The 15,258-nt window shown below is 38.9% G+C and overlaps 2 protein-coding genes across 2 annotated transcripts; both read right to left on the bottom strand.

Annotated features, from left to right (window-relative positions):
- Nucleotides 1-480: 480 nt before the first annotated feature.
- On the bottom strand, nucleotides 481-3,633 carry LOC113361273 (F-box protein FBW2-like). Its single transcript, XM_026604566.1, has 2 exons — nucleotides 3,162-3,633; nucleotides 481-1,386 (listed from the first exon to the last, which is right to left on the bottom strand). The coding sequence occupies exons 1-2, from the start codon at nucleotides 3,566-3,568 to the stop codon at nucleotides 855-857; spliced, it is 939 nt and encodes a 312-aa protein (XP_026460351.1). The 5' UTR covers nucleotides 3,569-3,633; the 3' UTR covers nucleotides 481-854.
- Nucleotides 3,634-7,641: 4,008 nt separating this feature from the next.
- On the bottom strand, nucleotides 7,642-8,943 carry LOC113361272. The gene is made up of 3 exons (XM_026604565.1): nucleotides 8,654-8,943; nucleotides 8,447-8,515; nucleotides 7,642-8,144 (listed from the first exon to the last, which is right to left on the bottom strand). Exons 1-3 carry the CDS (start codon nucleotides 8,822-8,824, stop codon nucleotides 7,965-7,967), a joined length of 420 nt encoding a protein of 139 aa, XP_026460350.1. The 5' UTR covers nucleotides 8,825-8,943; the 3' UTR covers nucleotides 7,642-7,964.
- Between the last annotated feature and the right edge of the window lie 6,315 nt (nucleotides 8,944-15,258).

Genomic DNA, 15,258 nt, shown 5'->3' with positions numbered 1-15,258 from the left:
GGTGTCAGTGTCACGAAGGACTGTAAAAAGTGTTCACTTCACTTTCTAGTTTTGTGTTGTTCTATTAGAACACTTGTGCTGTGCACTAGTAAAGGAAGCTAGAGTATTTACAGTGCCTCACGGGGCTGCATTGACCTGAAGAAAGTGTAAAAGCTGAGCTAAATGAATCGAGAATACTGATGAGCGAACTGCCATAGCAGTCTCTATACTCAACCTAGTGGAAAATAATATGGAAGAACAAATAAACAAATTCCTCCGGCATTGAAGAAGTAAAGGTCTCAGTCCAGTGGCAAAAGCATTCAGTTACATAGTACTGCATCATGTATCATGCACTAAATTACGCAAAGATCGAAGATAACCAAAAAATGCAAGAGAACAACACTGTGCCTTGTCATCTCAACATGGCGTAAATTGAGATGACAAGCAGTAAATAACAGCATCATATTAACCATTCATATCAAAGAGTGTTGTATTGTTCACAGTTGTTGGTAAACGAAGAGTGCTCATATAAAGCTGAGGAAATCTAACAAACTTAAACTAACATAAATATAATCATATGGAGTTTCCATCTAGGGACTTCATATAAACCCTCTACCTAAACTGGAGAAAGAAAGAAAAGGGCTAGGTTTGTCTGTTCAGCACCGGACCAGCAATCATGTATAAGTTAGTTATTTGCAGTATTTCTTTAGCATAGTTTAGTCTAAATCCCATCCTCAAGAGGTAAAATCAAAAGATGTGGCGATAACCAAAATATAAAGCATCCAGTATAACTTCAAAGCCACCTACTATTAACCACTGGAAACACCAATGCACAGGCGGGACTCCCAAAAAACACACCAAGAAACTAGAGTACCTCATTGATCGTAATCTGAGTCTGATGACCCAGATGCAGCTTCATTATCATCGCCATCATTGTCTGAAAAGGCATCATAATGATCCCAAGGCCCCCTAAACACCATAAGACGTTCACATTTGTCCAAAAGATCACCATCAAGCCGTACACAAACAGACCCAAGTATGTCAAGATGGGTAAGGTTTTTGCACTTAGTAACCAATGCATCAAGCCCTAAATCACCAAATCGACCATAAGCAAGCTCGAGTTGGCAAAGACTTGTCATTGTATTAGCTATAACCATTGCTTCTCCATCATTACTCTTTGCAGCAGGTAGTTTTCCATCCTTTTCCCACTCCGGTGGTGGCATGTTCCTCCTCAAGGAAGTCAGCGACTTGCAGTTATTTCCTAGAATCTCAAGTCCTTTGCAAGTAATTTGTAAGCAGTTGCTGATGTCTAAGAATGTCAACTTTGCAAAGGACGTGACATACTTCTTGACCGTCTTATCAGTTACTCCACTCATTGGGATCTGTAATGCCTTGAGGTGTTCAGCACTGCAAGAAAGTAACCAAAGAACAAGAATTAGTTCAGAAAAATCAGTATAAATCTTTCAAAATAAAATCGGTGTTTTTACCTTGACCGCTGACTAAATAGTCCAAGATAATGCCATTTGACAAGCATAATAGTAACTAAATATCAGTATCTACGCATTGTCATTTTGACAACAAGTGACAAACTTCTTTGGTAATCTCAAAAGACATACAAACATTTTGGAAAACTTAATTAGTAAGTAAACTTGGCACTGAAGGAAAAACAAGAATGCGAAGTTTAAACATGAGGGCAAAGTCGATTACTTGTTTTAAGTTTGATTAGCTCGAATCATCAATTCAGTTCTTTAATACACAAAAATAGAACCTAGAAAAGCTTTAAAGTCCAAATAACAGTAAGCATCGTGATACGTTGTTGATAGTTCTAGAAAAAGTTAGGGACAATTGCCATAGCAACAATTGCCCAAAAAAACCAAACCAAAAGAATTGGATTACCAGATTACCTTAGCAACAATTTCCCTACACACTAAACTATCGATAACTACTGATTCAAATCACATCTTTTTCCTCTCCCTAAAAAAAATTGACATAAAGTTAGATATAAATTTTGTAAAACAGAACAGTGGCAGCTCAAAACACTGAAGTCTCATAACATAGCTCACCAGACTCCCTTGCCTTGTCTAAAGTATGCTAGAGAGTGTCAATCAACATGCAAAAAAATTCTAAGGAGTTCAAGATACATCCAATCATAGAATATAAAACTTGGACAATGCAGCCATAATTCAGTAAGTACTAAATCAACTCCATAAACTATAATCATGAACTCATTTCGAAAAGATCTACAACATAACAACAGAGCTCATACTGGTGGATGAAAAATGAAACTTCGACAAACAAGATTGAACACTTACATTGACCTCAATAACTAAGCAAACAATCATTCTCCCTTGAAATATGATAATTTGAGGACTCAAATTTTGAACTCAAACAAACCCGTAATGTTATTTAGACTGCTAAACCAAGCTAGTTAGAGTAGAGTAACCACAAACTCAATATTCATCCTTCAACTAGCACTGAATCAACTCAATTGACTTGCCATAGTCAATACCAGAAAACAAATAACCAAAAGATCTAAACATTTCTATCAAAACTGAAACATAAATCCCTACCATTAGATGACAGAAATTTCAAAATGAAATAACAGAAGATTGCGATAGCCACATTGCCTTAGCAAAGAATACGAAAATCCAAAGCAACACCAAAACCCATTTACCCTGACTGAGTACTAGTTCTGACCCTTCATTTCAACAAAACCAATTATAACAAATAACAATAGTACTCAACAAAAAGATCAGTATTCATCTCTTCAGAACAAAGAAACCCATCTTCTAATGGATCTAATTGAACGGGTTAGCTCATTTAACTCTGTTCACCTACTCAATTCCTCCATTAACAACCTCCCTTAAAATAATCTAGTCCCCAAAAGAAGCATTTAATGTTCATAAACCTCTCCCCAAACCAAAAAAACATAAGAAAATGAAACGCCGGTAAAAAGAAGTTGCATGCAATTGGGCAACTCCAACATAACCTTAAAAAACAGAACAACAACAAAAGCTTTCACTCAAACTAAAAACCCATTACAACAACTGACTAGAAAAGATCATTATAATCATAACCAACAAAAACCCATCTTTCAACTCGCAAAATCTAGCTGTTAAAACCGCTTAAAACAACACAAGAAAAACAGAGTTGCAGAAGTCAAACATGGGTGTTGTTCTTACCAGTTAGCAACAAAAGTAAACCCAAAGTTACTGAGCTTGTAAACAGAAAGTCGGTGAAAATGGCCTCTGCTCCGACGAATTAGTTTACGAACAACCAAATCGATCTTTGAAGAATCATTACAGCGACGACACCATTGTTCAATATCAATATCAGACCAACAATATGGACCAGCTACAACTTCCCTCCATGGTTGACAAACAAATGGAACTATCTTTACCAACTCATCTTGTTGGATTCTCACAAAGATTAGAGACAGAATTTCTGGACTTAAACCTTCCCACAACCCCGAAAAACTTGATGAATCTTTGCTGGAGTCACCCGTACTAGTGTCTTCATTATGATCAGTGTTGTTGGTCTTTAGACGCTTCATAGGATTAGAACTCAAGATCATCTTCTTCTCTAACATTTCAACTCAGTCTCTCACAACTAGTACTACCAAACCCAATCTCCACTACTTTCTGAATTTCTCTGTTCTAGTGAGAGTAGAAAATGAAGGTGGGTGAGAAAGTGGGTTTAGCTAGGAAGGATGTAGAAGTAAATTTTTATTTATTTATTTTACTGCATCTACTCTGAGAGAACAGAACAGTAGCCAGTTGAAATTGCCATATATAGCCGGGCTTTGTGGTTTATTGGCTTTGAAAAACTTATTCTTCCGCTCTCTTTTTGTCCTACTTTTGGCTTCCTTGTCCAGGCCTTTTGGCATTTTGCATTACATTTTGCAGCTTGGTGCAGTCTGACTCAGCAAGTGTTTTAATTACAATCCTATATTTAGATGCATAAGAAATATTTAAACACTACGGCATGTAGGAAAGTTTTTCTTCATTCGTGTAATATATGGCTGGTTCAAAGTTTCAACTTCCAAGGCAAGACCTGCATAGCTACACTTTGGGTATGGTATTAAGCATGACGATGTTTCAGATTTACAATGACATTTGCAGTCATGATATGATTTTGGGAGATTTGTGGGGCCACATGAGGAGTAACATCTCATCAGAGTTCAACAACATGGTATTCTAGAGTTAGATACATAGATTAGGTAGGTAGTAGCCATTAGTTTAGAGAGGGAAGAACCCACGTGGGACGTTAGAAATTAATCCTTGGCTTTTATAATCAAGAGCTCGGATGACGGTAAATCCTTTCACTAATTTACGTTGCTTGTCGGATTAGACACGTAGATTGTGGAGTCAGCCTCTGTTCAATAATCGGCATTTCTTGCATTTTAATTCTGAAGACCATCCACAATGTTGCCAAAATATACTTGTATGTTATATAATTTTGTTCAAACTGATCCTTGTTAAAGCGAAGTTACAGCCTGTATGTTACAGCTAAATACTAAATTTAGCATTCCCAATAGCGATCAATAAGTTAACAAAATTAGTTAAATAAAACCAAGATGACCAAACATGTGATACAAAAAATCCAGTCATATTATTTTTAATAAATGAAGACCATTTAACTAAAAAGTGACACAAAAACACCAGGTCAAATAATAATGTGCAAATTTAGTTTTTATTACTTTAAAAAAAGTCAAACATACCCTTTTTATCTTATCTTCTTCTTCTCTCCATTCTTTTCTCTATTTATGCGGTCTTCATCTCCCCACCACCATTAACACCAGCAGCAACAAATATCTCTCCATGAACACCATCGCAACACCTCCTGTCACCACCAACAACAACACCTCCGTCACCACCAGCAGCAACACCTTCGTCTCCTCCACGAAACCTTCGTCTCTTTTTCTTCTATTTCTATTCAGATCTATCACCAACAGTAGCTCCGCCACCATCAAACCAACCGATGTGTCCAGATCCGCCACCAACAGAACCTCCGTCACCATCAAACCAACCGATGTGTCCAGATCCGCCACCAACAGAACCTCCGTCTCCTCTTATTAACACCATCATCACCTCCTTCTCCTCCATTAACACCATCATCACCTTCTTCTTCTCCGTCTACAGATTTTCCATCAACAACACCGCCTCCTCTTATTTTTGTTTTTCCCACCAGTACATCAGATCCACCACCAACACTAATTCTACCTCCTCCTTTTATCATCTAAAACCACCACCAATACCTTCAAATCGGCCACCAACAACACCTCATCTACAATCAACACCAGTACTTGCATATCCGCTCCCAACATCACCTCTGCCTCCTCGTTCAATCTTCTACAATCACCACCACCACCTTATGATGTTTTCATCACCACCAAATGATGATACATCTTCAAAGTCGAAATCAATATTGTATTGGGAAATGACATATTTATGATGAAACCAAAATTGGTTTCATCAAATTCTGACAGTTTTGGTTGGTGAAAACAGTAAACTAATGATGAAACCAAATTTGGTTTCATCATAAACTTGCCTATTTTATGTCATGAAACCAAAGATTTTAATGATGAAAATTAAGTTTATGATGAAACCAAATTTTGGTTTCACCTGATTTTTGTCTAGTTTATTCAGTCTGACTTGGAAGACGGCATGTTTGGTTTCATCATTGAAGTTATGTTGGTGAAATGACAATATGTGATTTCGATTGTATGTACAATGGTGGTTTTGATTATACGTGTGTATGAATTGGTAGAATGTGTATAGCAGGGTCTGGTACTGGTACTCCAGGTATTGATGAAGAAGTTTTGTTGGTAGTGGTGGCCTTAATTGAAGTTATGGAAGTGATAAAGAATCGATTAACTGAGTAAGGGTGGTGCTAATGCAATGAGAGTTGTAGTTGAGCTTCAGGTGTTGCATAAAGGACTGATATGGGTTACAATTAAAGAGGTGTATGTCTGCATTGTTAAAAGTGTAATGAATTGGCTGAAGTTGATGAAACCTAATTAGGTTTCATCGTATTTTTTTCATTTTGTTGAATATTAATATCTGTGAAGCCAATTTTTGATGGTGGGATACAGGTGGATTATTTTTTGTTGAAACTGGTTGTAGTTGAGGGGGTAATGGTAGTGGTGGTTGTGGCAGCGATGGGGGTGGTGCAGTTGACGGTGGTGGTAGGTTTCATCTTATTGTGGATTGTTTTTTGTTGAAAGTAGTCTTAGTTAAGGAGGTAATGGTAGTGGTGGTTGTGGTGATTATGGTTGTGGTGGCGATGGGGGCGGTGCAGTTGACGGTGGTGGAAGGTTTCATCTTATTGTGTTTCATTTTTTCTTCTTCTTCTTTCTCCTTTCTTTTATGATGAAACCAAAATTTGGTTTCATCTTATTTTGGTGAAACCAATTTTTGGTTTCTCATTTTTCTGGTGGTGGCGCGGTGGTGGTCGGTGGAGCCGGCGAAGGTGGTCGGTGGCGGCGACGACGACGGGCGGTGGTGGTGTTGCTGGTGGTGGGTTGTTGTGCGTGGTGATAATATAATAAAATTTAAAGGTTGGGTTGATTTTTGTTTTTGTTGGGGTGATTTAAATAATAGAAGGGTAATGTAGACAGTTTATGTTAAATGGGGTTTTTGTGAACATTTTGTTTTGGTGGAGTTTTTGTGCATGGATGTGACACCTTTGGGGTTATAACTCGCGGACCAATAAATTAATGGGACTTTTTACTGGATAGTTGATCGTCACTTGTATTCGTTTCTGAATAAAGTTCATCGTAGTCTATCAGACTCGATATTGTCATTCAATATAGAAACCGAGGAGTTTCGCACCATAGAAGCTAATATAGAAACCGAGGAGTTTCGCACCATAGAACTAACGTTTCTCCATTGTATAGAAGATACCATGAATATCAGTTTCATCTTTTTGAGGTGGAAGGCGAATTGAGCCTCTTCGATCCTTCGTCAAAAACTGATGCGGTCATGTGGGTGTTTAACTGTAATCCCGAATGTTGGGTCAAAAAGCAGACTACAAGGACCATTGGAATTTCTACTCATACTTCGACGAAATTGAATACATCAAGATGAAAGGAGAACTCATAGCATATCATTCCTGGGATAGATATAAGCAATCATATATTTACAATCTACGTTTAGGTACTTGGAAGTGTTTTGATAGGAAAGGAATTGAAGGTGATAGATTCACAACAAGAATTCATACTCATAGCAATATCTCTTTGGATGCTGCAGATTCAGTTATACCACTAGTGTGGTAGTGTAGAACATAATTTCTGATCAATAAACAACTTACTGTTGTAAAAGAGCTATTTTGCGAATGTGTCAGTATTGGGTCAGTAAAGTTTGATAGGGTGAGGATTTTGAATTAACTCCTCAGTTTATATGTTGTTCAATTGATCTTCTAAAGACCTGCTGGAGTGTATACTAGATACCTGTTAAATGTTTTTTGTGGGAATGTTATGAATAAACAGATGAACTAATTATCTACTTGATATCGACAGTCGTGGAGTTTCTACTTAGAACAGTACAACCTTTCCTTAGCTCATTGGTGGCTAATACTCTTGCCATTTTCTCACACGCCTATTGTGAGAATCTACACCTTAAAAATAACCTGACCTATATTTCCCCAGTAAAAACAAGTATATATACAAATGCAAACTAAAGATATTCCCTTGTAAAAACAAGTGAATACACAATCACAAACTACAGATATGTTCATACTCTGTTTGATGTTAAGGAGTATTCAAGAGAAATACAAACTGTTCTAAGCATAAGTTTTCCTGGTCGTATAATCAAGCGAAATAAGGAAAAAAAAAACAACTTACCACTTAAAGCTATCCCGCATTTGCAGATCTTTCTTCAGTGTTTGTCTTTTATCGGCACAAAGAATCAACCACACAGCCAAAAATTGTGCTTCAAATAAGGTAGGATATTCATCATTTCTTAAGACCGAAATCATACTTGTATCTAATTCCCGACGGAAGAACTTTCATTGCTATGTTTATCATGTATGAATTTAGCTGACTTAACTGCAGAATCTCCTCTCTTCACAATACTCTCAAGAACTTCAACTTTCTCCGACAGAAATCTGACGTTAGAGTTGTTTGATTGCACTAACTTATCAGCAGTCTCCAGCGCAGAACATAACTGACATAATGGCACAAAAGCATTACATGAGTCATTGCAATGAGCCAACTTCATAGAGTACTGTAACCTAACTTACTTTAAACAACTTTGTTCAGTGTCGGTCAGGAATTACTAATGCAAATGTCAATTCCGGGATAAATATCAGGCTAGAAGGAAAATCGGATACTCTGGTGAGTAAAGGGCATTTACATCTTACTCCAATATACGACGAACACAACAGAGATTTCTACATACAGATACGAGATTGTTCTTCCCAACCAAATTCAAATACAAATATAATTTGAGCCGAGATTTTGCACCACCTTAAGAGTCAATGCTGTCCATGAGTGATCAGTCCCATCCAATGCTTCACTCAACTGGCTATAGTTTTCCTGGTATGCAAACCAAACAACAGAGATTCAAATGTATACAGATTTATGAGACAAAGAAATCAAAATCAAGTTTTAGGGTTTGACCAGAAAATGACGAAGAAAATTGAAATAAAGAAAGGGGTTTAAAAATTCAATCACCTGAAACAATTGGGGTAGTTTTGATGGGGGGAGAAGAGAATCTGTAGGAAGTGAGGGCGTGGGTGATAAGGAAGAAGAACAGGTTTCATTGTGATCCCCAATTTCCGAAGCTTCAGTTACATCACTGAGTAGATCTCCAATGCATAGTAATGGTCCTCCAACACCTCTCATGTCTATATCTTTATCTTTGTTGAAGTTTTACAAGATTTCTCTTGATCTACTGATATGCAGCAGCAGCAGAGTTTTTTTTTTCTTTTTTTTTTTTGAAGCAACAGCAGCAGAGTTATTAAAGATTTATTATAAAGAAAAGAACTCGTGGAGCGCGGGCGTGTTTCAGACTTCTATAGTCCCATCGTCTATAGTCCGGAGTCTCTGGAAACTTTTTTTTTTTCCTTTCTTTTTCCAATTTTTTTTTCTTTTTCTAGGAAAAAAGTCGGAGCCTCGTATATTGACAATAATACTGATGATACAATGAGTTAACTCGGTTACAGGACTGACCAGGAAATTAAAAGCAGATCTAGATTCATCAAGCAGACAATCAACACATCTTACAATGATACATAAACTGATTTCAAGAATACATCCAACCATCCCATTTCGATTCATAATTAACAAGAGTAGTTTGAATGGCCAGATCTGGATTAAGAGAATCACGTCCAAATTATTAAACAAATCTACATCATGTAGAGATGTTAGGATCCAAAGATCCAACCATTCCTCAAAGTTTTCTTCAAAGCTATAGTAACACACTTGGTACTGGAGAAAAAGGATCCATAGATCCCACCAATAATCAACCTCTCTTCCAAACATACAGTTGTAAAGGTAACACAAATAACCAAAATCTACTATCCTTGGGCTGAATTGGTCTGGATCAGTCTGAAAATTCATCGAACTCGGTCTTTTGAATCTCTGTGTTGTTAGTGTCTTTAGTGTTGTTGTTGCTGCAAGTGTCTTAGGAGAAGCTTTTGCTGCTGGTGTTAGAGATCGTTTGATGTTGCTACTGGTGTTCTTAATCATCTTCAAAAGGTTTAAGATTAGATCTAAAAAAGCAAAGAAGAAATCAAATCCTAACCAAATACTTAATGCAGAAACAAAAAAAGACAGAAAATTGGTAAGTAATCTAAAGATTGGAGATGAGAGATTTAAAGATTACCTGCCCATATCAGCTCCAAAAAGAAGAGATCTGGGCAGGAGAAAGTTTAGTAGGAGAGGGTTTCTCTGATCGGGTTAGAGGGGGAAAAAGAAAGAGCTCTCCTTTCTTTTGATCTCCGTAAGTCGTGTAACAACCTTCTACGACTGATACCATTTTCTACCAAAATGGCCAACCCGCCGAAGGAATTCTTGAGAAAAGGAGGTCGTCTAGGTTGGGTTAGGTTGGGATGTCATCTATTATTGGAATAGGTAATGAGCAAGTGAGGCTTGTGTAAGAATTCCGTCGGGTTTTCCCTCGGTAGATTTTGCAATTTATTTTGCTAAACTGACATGTAACGCTATTGCCTCTAAAATTTTACACGTGTCAGTCATTTATGTGGCCCATAAAATTAAGTTGTGAGCATGGGATTCACCACTCTTAAATGGATTCATCATCTGTAAAACTAGGGTATAGATGGTGTTCACATAATAATGTAAAATTTAGGTATAAGAAAGTGGTTTATACCTAAGAAATCCGATTTTCTTATTTGTTTTCTTCTGTGAAGAAAAAAATGATATCGTAGCGATACTCTAGCAGCCTTCTAAATATATTTATTTTTTGTTATGTGCCCAACAAATATAGTGGATGTAGCTGCGAGCCTAAAATGACAGAAAATATTTCTAAAACTTTATATGAGGATATAATTGAGAAAAATGTTGCATGGGGTTGGCTAAAGTTTGTGAATGCAAATTAAACAAAATTTGTAAATCAAAGGAATTAAGATCACCGATAAATGAAAAAAGCCACATTTGGAAAAAAACTATAGAAAAAAGGTACACGAGAATACAAATATGAGGTGAGAGGCTTAATTGTTTAATGAACTAAGAAATTTGATAAGATATGCATAACAAAATCATAGTGGTTCAAGTTTTTCATATGGTGCAATAATATAATGCACTTAGTTATTGTAAAACCATCTGGGAGTACCACGTAAATCAACATGGACTAAGCCGACGTGGAATTATTTGGAGTCACGGTAGAAACTAATTCAGGGGAGTTAGCTATTTTAATAGCATATTTATCAAAACTTTGAATTTTATGAATTTCTAAGGGGTCCAGTAGGAGCCTGCATTCAAGCAGGAATATGATTTTTCAGTACTATTGTCTTTAGGTTTCAAATATATTTCTGTAACAAAATATGTATGGACAGATAAATTATCCCAACAAGTTGAATGCGTATATCTTTTTCAGAAGCAAACTACTTGGTTCGGTAACTTTCCTGACTTGTTGCTAAATACTGTGTTATCTGAGAATAAAATAACAATTTGTTATTATATTTCCATGATAACCAAAAATAAATTGTTATTTTTTGTTGATCCTACTACGAACCCTTTAAAGTAAAAATATAGAACCAATCTTCTTTATTGATTATATGAACATGACTTTCATGATAAAACCATTACAATTAGCTCAATATAGGTACACAGTTACCCAAAGTAAAATAAACTTCCGAAATTTAGCTAAGATAACTGAAAATGTACCCATGTAATACATGCCTGTATTAAAAGTGCTTCCACAACTCCTGTAACTACTAATTGTTTTAAAAGGGAAGAAAAATAATGAATAACTCAGTTATTCAACACGATAAGCAATCCAAAAGTCATGCCAGTTCAACAAGATGCAAGATAATGGCCTTCTTTTGGTTCAAGAAAGTTCTCCACAAAATTGGTTACGAGATACAAATTACATATCTGTTAGAGCATAGCTCGGTTGAACTCATCAAACGTTGGTATGTCAAGTTTGGTTGTCATATTTTAGTATCAAAACTCATCTAGAGTCGCTTGATTAAATACTAGAGTCAACTTCGTTTAGGTTAGACTAGAAAGTCTAGGAATGTTGAGACATACAAGTATTACTCTGAAGACCTGAAGAATGTGAAGAAGTAACGAACTACAACGACGACATCATCCTTCCACTTGAGGTTAGTAATATTGACTTGAACTGTTTCATTCCTAACATATCTTTCAAGTCGTGCTATATTGAAAACATAACTGTGAAGTTGTATATACTGTACATATTTTATATGATACTCTAGTGATGTGACATGATCATAATAGTATGATCATAGTATTAAGGAATTAGACTACCAAGTATAACGCTTATCTTTTAAACTTCATAGATATGACATCAACATAATCTTGTATATATTGTTATGATTATGTGAATGGGTTATGGTGAAGATTTCATCCTAGAAAACAATGTTTTACATTTTTTTAAAGGAAATACATTCATGAATTTGTTTCATGAATCGAAAGGGAAATAAATAGAGCTATTGGTCCGGATATTCATTGCATATCTTTGGATGACCAATATGTGTGAGTTGGTAGAACCGATCTTAACTCAGGTTATATATCTTGGTATAACTAATCAAAGTGCCTGACTTATGATTTGGTATGACCTTCTTTGATAATTGGTGTAACCGATCCTAAGTAATCACCATGTGATGGTATGATCGATCCGTGTAATTGGTGATCGATCCTAGTAATTAGTGGGACCAGCCATAAATGTTTGTGATCGATCCTGGTAACTGGTGTAACCGATCCTGGTAGCTGGTGTGACCGATCACAAGTAATACCATGTGTAGATGAAACCGGTCCTTCTAACTAGTGTAACCGATCCTAATGACTAGTGTGACCGGTCACAAGTATTTCCATATATAGGTATAACCGATCCTAGTGATTGGTATAACCGATTGAACCCATGTATGTGATTTAATATGATTAGTCACATAGTATTCTTGGATACAGGTGTTTGAGGGTGAAAACAGTTTCTGCTGGTTTCGGTAATTTCGTGTGTTGTGGGTGAGAAACGAGCTTAAACCCTAAACAATGTACTCAAGAGAGTACTTTAGATTCAAGAGATCAATCTGTATAAATCCGGCCTAAACCAAGAAATGGCCGTTCCATACTTGCTTCGGTCACAAAGTGAAGGAGAAGGGTTGGTTTTGGGGAGGGAAGCGAAGAGAGTGTTGAGACCAGAATAGTTGATTCTGGAAGAGTAGTTGTTTGACTTGTATCAAAAAGTGAAATCTAACAGATGGGAAAGCTAACAAGTGATTTCTGAGTGTTGTATACTCCTGACCAAAAACTTGTTGTTCGGTGGAAATAGGTAATGCCTATTTATACAAATCGAAGTGAAACGTACTCTCGTCTCATTAAGAAATGGAAAATGGGTGAGTAAATGGGAGGAGGTGGTAACCGGTAACGCCTGGAATTGATGTTCCATAAAAGAAAGTGTTTCACCATTACTCCATGTATTTACTAACCGCCTCATCCTTATGACACTGTCTTATAACGGGTGCAGTGTACGTCGCACGCTGTAAACCGCCAAACCAATACCCAATGAACATCCTCCAGTTTGTGACATATGTTGATGTCTCGAGTGTTTTTGTGGAAAACGTATAACATGTTGTTGTTGTCTGGCAAGTTGAGCTTGGGAGACTTTCCGGCTCGGTGATGACCTTCGACGGTCGAGATTTTGCATCTTGAGAGGAAAGGTAGCCGTTGATTATTGCAACCCTTCGTTTGTTAGCCAGTGGCATGAAAACATGATCTGTATGGATTTAATATGGCCTAGTTTAGGCGCGGCCAAAAGTTAGGGTTTTGGCTTTGTTTAGGCGCGACCAAACTAGGGCCAAAGGTTTCCATGCGTTAGCTGGTAACCTTGGACATCTAAGATCTGCATCTTAGATGAAAAAGTGGTCATTGATTGTTGCAGGCCTTCGTTTTGGTATCCGCATAGGGAAGGCCGGCATGGCATGGCGTGGCAAGGTGGCTGGCATGCCATTGGCACATGTGGCATGGCCGGCATGCCTTGGCGTGGCCAAAATTAGGGTTTGGCCAAAGGTTACCATGCGTTGTTTGGAGACCTTGGACGGCTAAGATTTGCATCTAAGATGGAAGGGTGGTCGTTGATCGTCGCACGCCTTCGTTTTGGTAGCCGCATAGGGAAGGCCGGCATGATATGTCGCGGGAAAGTGGTTGGCATGCCATTGGCACATGTGATATGGCATGCCTTGGCGCGGTTTGGCGTGGACAAAACTAGGGTTTTGGGCCAAAGGTTACCGTGCGTTGTTTGGCGACCTTGGACGGCTAAGATTTGCATCTAAGATGGAAGGGTGGCCATTGATCGTCCCACGCCTTCGTTTTTAGCAGCCGTGAAGGGAAGGCCGGCATGGCATGGCTTAGGCGTGGCAAGGTGGCGGCACGACATGCCATTGGCACATGTGGCATGGTCGGCATGCCTTGGCGCGGTTTCGGCGTGGAGACGTGGCTGGCATGGCATGCCATTGGCACAGTGGTGCGTCTATCATGGTTGGCATGCCATGGCGCGGAGACGTGGCTGGCATGGCATGCCATTGGCACAGTGGTGCGGCTATCATGGTTGGCATGCCTTGGCGCGGAGACGTGGCTGGCATGGTTTGCCATTGGCACGGTGGTGCGGCTGGCATGGTTGGCATGCCTTGGTGCGGAGACGTAGCTGGCATGGCATGCATTGGCACAGTGGTGCGGCTTTCATGGTTGTCATGCCTTGACGCGAAGACGTGGCTGGAATGGTTTGCCATTGGCACGGTGGTGCGGCTGGCATGGTTGGCATGCCTTGGCGCGGAGACGTGGTTGGCATGGCATACCATTGGCACAGTGGTGCGGATGGCATGGTTGGCATTCCTTGGCGCGGAGACATGGCTGGCATGGTTTTCCATTGGCACGGTGGTGCAGCTGGCATGGTTGGCATGCCTTGGCGCGGAGACGTGGCTGGCATGGTTTTCCATTGGCACGATGGTGCGGCTGGCATGGTTGGCATGCCTTGGCATGGAGACGTGGATGGCATGGTTGGCATGCCTTGGCACGGAGACGTGGCTGGCATGGCATACCATTGGCACAGTGGTGCGGCTGGCATGGTTGGCATTCCTTGGGTTTTCCATTGGCACGATGGTGCGGCTGGCATGATTGGCATGCCTTGGCGCGGAGACGTGGCTGGCATGGTTTGCAATTGGCAAGGTGGTGTGGCTGGCATGGTTGGCATTCCTTGGCGCGGAGACGTGGCTGGCATGGTTTGTCATTGGCACGGTGGCGTGATAATTAGGGTTTGGTATGTACGAAGATGATGTCGGTCAATACTAAGGGTTCTGCCGTGGAACATGACACATGTATAAAAAAAGGTACCCTGGTAATTCTTACGTAGGCATGCTGATTGATTCAATAAATGCGCTAATGGTCATAGTGACGTCATGTCAGATGTATGGTTTTACGATTTTAACCCTAAGCTAAAAACCACCATCAACATTAAGTCCACTGCTTATCTCGGAACAGGAGCATTGTTGCGAGGTAAGCATAAGATGGTGACAGGCGAGGACAAAATCGAAATGACAAGTCGTGAAAAGATGGTCAAGAAGACCCCGCTAACCTTTTTC

This window comes from Papaver somniferum, chromosome 3, assembly GCF_003573695.1.
Source record: "Papaver somniferum cultivar HN1 chromosome 3, ASM357369v1, whole genome shotgun sequence".
NCBI lineage: Eukaryota > Viridiplantae > Streptophyta > Magnoliopsida > Ranunculales > Papaveraceae > Papaver > Papaver somniferum.
This window is presented reverse-complemented; position numbering and strand designations above follow the sequence as displayed.

Excerpts from the sequence above, each read along its gene's own strand:
- LOC113361273 (XM_026604566.1), bottom strand. The coding sequence starts at position 3,568 with ATGTTAGAGAAGAAGATGATCTTGAGTTCTAATCCTATGAAGCGTCTA. Across the intron at positions 1,387-3,161 it reads TTTACTTTTGTTGCTAACTG|TGCTGAACACCTCAAGGCAT; the intron begins GTAAGAACAACA and ends ACTTTCTTGCAG.
- LOC113361272 (XM_026604565.1), bottom strand. The coding sequence starts at position 8,824 with ATGAGAGGTGTTGGAGGACCATTACTATGCATTGGAGATCTACTCAGT. Across the intron at positions 8,516-8,653 it reads AACTACCCCAATTGTTTCAG|GAAAACTATAGCCAGTTGAG; the intron begins GTGATTGAATTT and ends TTTGCATACCAG. Across the intron at positions 8,145-8,446 it reads GGACAGCATTGACTCTTAAG|TTATGTTCTGCGCTGGAGAC; the intron begins GTGGTGCAAAAT and ends CCATTATGTCAG.